This window comes from Phanerochaete carnosa (genome assembly GCF_000300595.1).
Source record: "Phanerochaete carnosa HHB-10118-sp unplaced genomic scaffold PHACAscaffold_11, whole genome shotgun sequence".
In the NCBI taxonomy this organism is placed as follows: domain Eukaryota; kingdom Fungi; phylum Basidiomycota; class Agaricomycetes; order Polyporales; family Phanerochaetaceae; genus Phanerochaete; species Phanerochaete carnosa.
In genome coordinates, this window is record NW_006767638.1 from 772,525 (window position 1) to 780,726 (window position 8,202).

The window sequence follows — 8,202 nt, forward strand, 5'->3', positions numbered from 1 at the left end:
TCAATAAACCGTGCACTCCCGAAGCCTATCCGCATACACTCTCCGCGTCTCCCGCCACATGTCGCCCCACTGCAGCATCTCCTCTCTGTACAGCCCTCCGTTCTCCGTCGCCGCCTTGCGCACGCGCTCCTCGATCCGGTCGAGCGGCACGTCCTTCCAGCTGTGCGAGATGAACGGCTTGGTGAGAGTGTAATGTATGATGCGCATCTCGCCCTGGAGGCTGTCCCACACCTCTGGCGCGCGCCGTTTGATGGCGATGTTCCCGTTGTACGCGAGCGGCAGGCGCAGGGCGTCGGTTGCAAAGTACTGATTCAAGAACGCCTGCTCGGCGTACTCGGGCGGGTACCGTGCGATGTTGAGGGCCGCGCGCAGGGAGTCGAAGACCCTGCTGTCCGGCCGGAGAAGAGGACGCCGGCGTTGAAGGCGAGCGTGAAGCCGCTGTCGAGCCAGACGTCGGGCACCGCCGCGAAATTATACGGCAGAGAGAAGAGCTCGTCGAAGTTGTGCAGGACGAGGGTGTCGCTGTCGATGTATACCAGGCTGGTGATTGGTTCGGACAGCGTGTCGAGCGACCAAAGTCTGAGTTTCGTGTACTGGTCTATGAAGTGCTGGTTCATGCCGCGGCCGTCTGCAGGTGGCGGAATGCGTTCGATGGGGTGGGCGACAAAGCCGGAGGATGTAGCGAGACACAGGGCCTTTGGGGACACCTTCGATGGGAGGTAGAGGAGGACGAGACGGGCAGAGGTATTCACCCTGCGCAGGGAGTGGCCAAGTGTTGCAACAGCAGGGGCGTAAGAGTCGGAGAAGATAGTGGTAACGATCGCCGCGCCGCGCCAGGCATCTTCGGACGGAGGTGGTACTGCTGATGTGTTGAGAAACGGGGCATTTTTTCTGAGAGGCTGATTTAGTGGGACATAAGGACGACGAAAGACTAAACTCACAGCTGCTGATAGTCGTTCAACGGCGAAGGTGGGGCGTGTGTAATTCTGAGCAGGTAGACGAGGTTCAAGACGACGGATATGACGAATGTGCTGGCAAGTACAATGTGAAAAAGGCCGGGCTTTTGCGGCTGAGAACCTTCCAGCGGTTCAAGTAAGATGTAAGAGCGGTGTCTAGGAAGGCAACGAGAGAGGCCTAGGGGCATGGTTGGAATATCTAGTAGGAAAGCAAAAGGCAAGAAGATTACTCGATATCAATTTCCTCGACCTTTATATTTTAGGATTTATTTTGATAGGCCAGACACGCAACTTCTGTGGTAACTTTGGCGCTGCCACCGAAGTGGAGCGCTAACGGCATCTCGGAGGCTGACAGTCGTCTGATCGCATAGCAGCTGGGGGGAGGGGGGGCATTTCGTGGAAGCATGTGACGCGTGGGCCTAGCTCGCTCGCAGAATCCCGACTCTTCGGCATTTACAAGGCGCATATATGCCCGCAGTGGCTTACACATGCCATGAACTATGGAGATGAATTACGCTGCAATTAATGAAGAGAGCTCCACTTGGACTGAACACACCTTATCGGCGGTCGCTACAGGTTCACGTAAAATATCTGCGCAGCAAAGACGTATGCGTGATTAATACGCAGCTGCAAGATGGAATTTCTACAATCCGGATCATGTGGGCAGACTCGCATGGTAGCACTCAGAACCTGTCCGACTCACCAGGAGGTGTGGTAATCCCATCAAGAACCGCGGCCGGCTGCGGACCCCCCCAACTCTGGTGGCTTGGAGTAGGCGCGGGCCGCTACCGAGAGCCACCGAGGGTAGGACGGTCCCGGCGGTGCTCGAACGCGCACGAAGCGGGGCTCGACACTGCACAATCGTCCTGGTGCTTCCGTTATCGGACGTAGGGGACGAAGTGCTGCGTCGGGTGATCGAGAAGTGTCCCGCAAGCCGCTGATGAGTGAGGGGGTGTCGTCATAGCGTGAGCACGTTCTCTCTGAAGCGCTCTGTCCTGGTTGCATTCTTTCGTGTCCGGCTCAGAAAGCTGCGCAATGAGGACGTGGCAGTGCCGGGCAGAATGCGGCATCTGAATTGCCGACTTCTTTGTGGCACGGTGATTGCCGCGATCTTGAAGGCATGTGGACAACGCCGTGCTGCGCCGCGCTAGAAGTTCGGTGTCCGCAACTTCAGTACCACCGTGTTGAGCGCGCGGGATGCGTCGAGATCTCGCCCTTTGGGAGACATTGACACCTTCAAGTTAGCTATTCATTTCCCAGTCGGCTGGTACCAACGTGGCTACTGCAGGGTATATTCCACTTGACGAAGATCACCCGTACGCGATGCATCACAGGCGCTCACTTTGGCTATGGTCTACTGCGCGGGATATCGCTTCCGGTGGGGGTAGAGGGTACGGTGCCTAAGACGATTTCGGGTGAGGTAATTCCGAGTCGATATCACTGTCGTTCTCACCTGCCCTCGTTGATCGACTATCCATCCCGCCACGCACATACCGATGAACCTGGAAAACTCGGCGCTGGGCCGTACAAGGTTTGCTCCTCATTTGCTTGGCATTAAACATGCACGAGCCCGCAGGACAGGATCTCATGACCCACTCTCCGCATCTGAATCAAGGATGGAGTATACATAAGCCGTTCTACTACGACGCGTGACTTTGATAGTTGATAGCTGGGCATGGGCGAAGCACGGTAGCCTCAGTCCAGATCGGAGAACACTCACTCCACCGCTCGCTTCTCCCAAGCGTACAAGTGCCAAATCCCCACAATTCTCCCCTTGGGCCCCTGCTCACCTTTCTCGGGTATCTGACATGTCCGTCCCATACGACCTCGTTCGCATGACCACTGAAATTCGCTTCCGACAACAATCACGCAATCGGGGCGCCCTGCACTGGCGATTCCATTCCCCACGCCGGCTGCGGCGGCGCCTCTGATAGCCCAATAGCCTCGCACCGACTAATCATGTCTGTTGCCTGTCTCGATCTCGGCTGCGGTGTGAAGCTGGTGATCATAGACGCTCAGATGTATTTGGCCTTACGTGACGCCGGTGTGATTCGGCGGGAGCAGTATGCGATACAAGCCAGCCTGGCCACGATGATCCGAACAGTGTAAAGAAGAGGCCGTTACAAGAAGAGCATTACGCTTGCACATGTTTACCGTGAGCAAGTGGTATCGCGACCTGTATGTAGTGTGTGAGCATTTCAAGGACAGCTAGAGTCGCCGGTAAACATACCATTCATGTACCAACCCTTGTAAATGTGAGAAAACGGCTCCCGAGTAATTTACGAGCCAAGGTCACTGGCGGTAAGAGATGAGAGTGCACCTATCTACTGGTTCATTAGTATGGGCAAGAATTCTTGAGTCGAAGCAGGAAGGCGTGCGTTCAGGAGTATGCTGGTTTCGCTCCCTAGTCCGAAGACCCGAGAGCTTCTTATCTCGAGGACCGCGGGAAGACATGCGCAGGACAACCATAGTCGCCATCCCTCGAGGACACTTACCCTCCGAGTTTTTGCTCGGAGTCACCATTGGGCGTTTGTAAGCTCTGCAGAGGTGTCCTGACATCTTGAGCTGTGTGGGTCATCGTCCCGCCAAGGGCTAATATGCACGATGAGTAGGCATCAGCGTCGGCTGCCGAGCGAAGAGATAGAGAAAGGCGACGCACAGGAGGCTGTGGGAGAATCAAGTGGAGCGGAACTGCGGAAGAAGGAACTGCGGGGCCTTGATTTATACGCTCCGCACGGAGGTTGACAAAAAAGTCATGTTGGTTATTTATTGGACGGGAATCAGCGGGATAACGTCCGGGCTGCTGTCAGTGACGCCGGAGCTCAAGAAAGCTGGAGCGTCGAGCGACGTGGCTGACTAAGGGTATAATTAGCGAAAAATATGGAGGAACGAGAGTGGCCGCATTCGTTCTGATGGTCAGTAGCCTGATAAATGACGCAGTAAGAATGAACTTGGAGGACGAGTTGGGCTGGAATGACAATATAATTAGCTCAGAGCATCAGCACATAAAAATTAGAGAGCTGACGTTCCTATATATCGTTGGCTGGCCCAGGGCTACGTACAGTAGAGGGAACTGCATCTCTCCGGAGAACAGGATGGATCGCCGGACGGTAGCGACGACCCTGATCCAAAACTTGCGTGATCGTGGTGGGGGCGTAACACTAGCCGGCGCAAGGCGAGAGAGATAAATATGATAGAGGCAGATCGATATGGAGCTCCCGGGGTAGGGTAAGGTAAGTAAGTGGCAACCAATGGTTGTCATGGTTGTACCAGAGCGCTACACTGTAAGCGCCTTAACATGTACTCAAATTGGCAATCGGCAATCACCGCGCCACAATGAATTTGGGTATTTTATTGCGATAGCTCTCATGATGTTGCGACTCAGACGACAGCCTGGCCGTGGGGACCAAATTTTGGATTCTAAATGCCTCAGCCTAGCAGTTAAGGCGTGAGTCGTGCTGATATTTGGTGTTTCGAGGTAGTGACGCCCACGCTGCACTTCCCAGTCGCCGAGGACCGAGCCTCGGGGGTTGAAGGCAGCCAGGGCCAGGCTCATGCTCGACATTTAAAGTTCGAATGTCATACTGGCTATCAGGTGAGTCTCCGGACTTTTATATAAGATTTGGATGCCGCTTGAACACCGCGCATCAGCCCTGGCGGGTCTGCCACTTTAGAGTCTCTCCTGCGATCAGGCAGCATTCGGGAGAGGGCTGTCGTAATGCTGCTAACGCGGGTAACGGAAAGTGGTGCAACCCCAAATGCTAGCATCTTGCATGATAGGCTGCTGCGCATTTACGCAAACGTTATTCCTAGAAAAGAATCGCAGATTGCCATATGATCATCTGACGACGGGCAGTTGTGCCTTCCATTGCATTGATTATTCCCACACCAATAATTTTTCCGTCGCAAGTCCGACGAGTAGATGATATTCAGATATGATGCGATTTATTTGCTGGGCTAATGTCCGTTCAAAGTTTACAGGCGCGATGAGATCAATCCAGCTCTTTCGCACGTTTCTCGCGCAGCCGCTGACAAGTGGAGGTTGTTACATCGTGCCCGGCTTGTGATCAGAAGGAGATGCGCACATCACGGACGTCGCAATCTGTGTGCCTGGAAACAGTTCACAGGCGAGACAAGCCGAGACGGCACGCAGAGACAGAGTTTGGATTTAGAAAATAAATTATTTCGTCCGATCATTATCTGCTCCTGTTTCTCTTTCGTACTTCTTTTTGCTGTTGGGAAAATACCCAACTTTGACGTCTATTGTTTACAACTGTGTGCTGCCAACATAGAAAACGAACACTCCAAGTGGAACGAGTGATATTGGCTGTGCGAAATTGAAATTCATCACAATACCCGCGGAATCATGATACTGTTGGAGGACGCACAGACCGCAGACGTACCGCAATATGGATATATGCGCGCCCGTCAGCGAATTATGCATTCTCGAAGCCTATCAGCATACACCCTCCGTGTCTCCCGCCACATGTCGCCCCACTGCAGCACCTCTTCCCTGTACACCCCTCTGAGCTCCTCTGCTGCGGCTCGCACGCGCTCCTCGAGGCGGTCGAGTGGCATGCCCTTGCCATCACTCGAAAGGAACGGCTTGATCATGGTGTAATGTATGATGCGCATCTCGCCCTGGAGGCTGTCCCATACATTGGGCGTGCGTTCCTTGATGACAAGGTTCCCGTTGTATGCGAGTGGTAGGCGCAGGACGTCGGTCGCGAAGTACTGATTCAAAAACGCCTGCTCGGCCCATCCGGGTGGATACCGTGCAATCTCCAGCGCCGCAAGCATAGAGTTAAAGAGCCTGCTGTCCGGCCGGAGGAAGAGTACGCCGGCGTTGAATTCGAGCGTGAAGCCGCGCTGGCCAAGCCAGACATCTGGCGCTGCCGCGAAGGTGTATGGAAGAGAGAAGAGTTCGTCGAAGTTATGGAGGACGAGAGTATCGCTGTCGACGTATACCAGGCTGGTAATTGGGTCAGGCAGCACGTCAAGTGACCAGAGTCTGAGCTTCGTGTACTGGTCAGCGTACTGCTCGTGCATGCCGTGGCTGTGTGTGGGTGGAGGGATGCGCTCAACGGGATAGGCGACAAATCCAGAGGACGTAGCTATGCACAGGGCCTCTGTAGACACCTTGGATGGGATATAGAGGAGGACTAAACGAGCGGAGGTATGTACCAGGCGTAGTGAGTGGCCGAGCGTCGCCACGGCAGGAGCGTAAGAATCGGAGTATAGGGTGGTGACGACAGCGGCGCTGCGCCAAAAATCTTCGGACAGAGACGGTATGGTAGACTCGTTGAGGAGTGGGTATAATTTTCTGGAAACATGCTGTGGTCAGAGGGGAGGGCAACGAGTAACTGTACTCACAGTTGCTGGTAATCATCGAGCGGCGCTGGCGGGGAGTGTGTGCTTCTAACGAAATGAACGATGTTGAGGACAACAGAAGCGATGAATAGGCCGGCAAGGACAACATAAGCGAGGCAGGACACGTGAACGTGACGGGACGTTCGTCTCTGTGGTAGAGAATCCCCGAGCGGTTCAAGCAGGATATAGGAATGATATCTAGAAAAGCACCTAGAGAAGAACATGGTTGGGACGCTGGATGGAAGGACAAAAAGGAGAGAAGAATGCTGCACGTCTCATCTTACCTCTCATTGACCATCATATTTCACGACTTATCTTAATCGATCGGACGCCGAGCTGTTGTCGTGGCTCTGGCGTCTTTGATGAATGGGCGGCCATAACGGTACACGTGCTTCGAAGTTCCTATTGCAAAGATGACGCCTCGTTAACGGACTGGCGGCTCATGCTCCTAATTCTATCATTCCTTGTACATGCGTGATCATACGCAGAAGAAGAGGCGTTTCGTTACACCATGTGACGCGCAGCCCTAGGTCGCTCGCGGAATACCAGTTTCTGGACATCGTGGCAGCGTCAATATTCTCACGACGGTCTACGTACGCCATGAACCGTCGTGATGGACTGCGCAGTAGTACAGAAACTCTGCTTGAACCGGACGCACACCTCATTAGCATCCGCTGCGCGTTCAACATAGAAATTATAAGACCGACGTGGACACGACCAACTCACTAAGAGGCATAATAACTTGGTGAGGAGCCCCGGAGGGGATCGCGACTTGCCACGAACCTGCCGAAGCTTGACTGGTTCGGGCAGATGCTCTGGCAATGATAGCGCGGTCCCGAGGGTATCCAAGCGCGCAGGAAAGTGAGGCTTGGCATTGCACAGCCGTTCCGGCGTACGGAACGGAGCGCTACGTCGGCTGATGAGCAGACGGTTTCGAAAGCTATCGACGAATGATCGAGTGTTATCATAGCGTGAGCGCGTCTGCTGTGGATTAGTTTGCTTTGATCACATTCCATAGCGTCCTTTATCCCATTTCTAGCAGCTGATCAATTTATTCCTTGAATGACGGCCAGCACGCTTAATCAGAGACACTTACAGTAGTACTAGTCTCAAGAGCAACCGCGCGCCGGGATTACGTTCGTGGAGGAGCCCAGCAAACAATTGAATAGTCGGTCATTGCCATCAGATGATATGGCTATTGGTAATCTCAGTCGCTGTCTCGGAGTGCTGCGCAGTTCAGCGAGGCGGCGCCGGAGAAATATGGCTTCTTTGTGGCACGGTAATCCCCGTGAAGCCACATGGACGACGCTGCGCTTGTGCCCGCTCAATATCTCCAACTTCGGCAGGCTACAGTTTTGTACCTTTGCATCCTTTACGACCATGTTTTGAAGGAATAAGTTCTAGGTGCGTTGAAGCTTCAGATAATTCTGTGCTCTACAAACGCTTAATTTTTCCCTAATTAAGTACACATGCGCACGCAATTAAATATGACCAACTAGGGAGCAATGGTACGTGCTCGGTTGCGCTGTGATGTTCCGCTAGACTCAACAGGAGCTAGGTCATTGTGAAACATCAGAAACTGTTCCGAGTTCGTGATTATATGTCGTACGATGATGGGCAGCGAGGCCGGCGAAGCCAATGAGGCGGTCTCTTGTGCCGCGTCGGCGTGCGTGCTTAAGTCGGTGATCGGCAATCACCGCGCCACGAAGAAATTGGCAATTTTACTACACTAGCGATTAAGTCTCATGATACTACGACAACAGCCCGATTGTATGACCAGCTTTCGGATTTTGAAAAATTTCACGGATGACTTATAATGCATGAGTCGTGCTAAACTCTTGTATTCTGAAGATGGCGACGCTATGTGCCAGATCGC

General features: G+C 53.6%; 3 protein-coding genes across 3 annotated transcripts; all 3 read right to left on the reverse strand.

The window, feature by feature from the left end:
- PHACADRAFT_32597 (glycosyltransferase family 8 protein) lies at positions 1 to 1,144 on the reverse strand (the record flags this gene model as incomplete). Its single annotated transcript, XM_007400554.1, has 3 exons — positions 1 to 438; positions 462 to 891; positions 942 to 1,144. 3 exons carry the CDS (start codon positions 1,142 to 1,144, stop codon positions 1 to 3), a joined length of 1,071 nt encoding a protein of 356 aa, XP_007400616.1.
- A 2,031-nt stretch (positions 1,145 to 3,175) lies between these two features.
- PHACADRAFT_263928 (uncharacterized protein) lies at positions 3,176 to 3,552 on the reverse strand. The gene has a single exon (XM_007400783.1). The coding sequence runs from the start codon at positions 3,513 to 3,515 to the stop codon at positions 3,249 to 3,251; it is 267 nt and encodes an 88-aa protein (XP_007400845.1). The 5' UTR covers positions 3,516 to 3,552; the 3' UTR covers positions 3,176 to 3,248.
- A 1,673-nt stretch (positions 3,553 to 5,225) lies between these two features.
- Positions 5,226 to 6,627, reverse strand: PHACADRAFT_188133 (glycosyltransferase family 8 protein; the record flags this gene model as incomplete). Its single annotated transcript, XM_007400784.1, has 3 exons — positions 5,226 to 6,279; positions 6,330 to 6,524; positions 6,611 to 6,627. The coding sequence occupies 3 exons, from the start codon at positions 6,625 to 6,627 to the stop codon at positions 5,385 to 5,387; spliced, it is 1,107 nt and encodes a 368-aa protein (XP_007400846.1). The 3' UTR covers positions 5,226 to 5,384.
- Positions 6,628 to 8,202: the final 1,575 nt, after the last annotated feature.

Excerpts from the sequence above, each read along its gene's own strand:
- PHACADRAFT_263928 (XM_007400783.1), bottom strand. The coding sequence starts at position 3,515 with ATGTCAGGACACCTCTGCAGAGCTTACAAACGCCCAATGGTGACTCCG.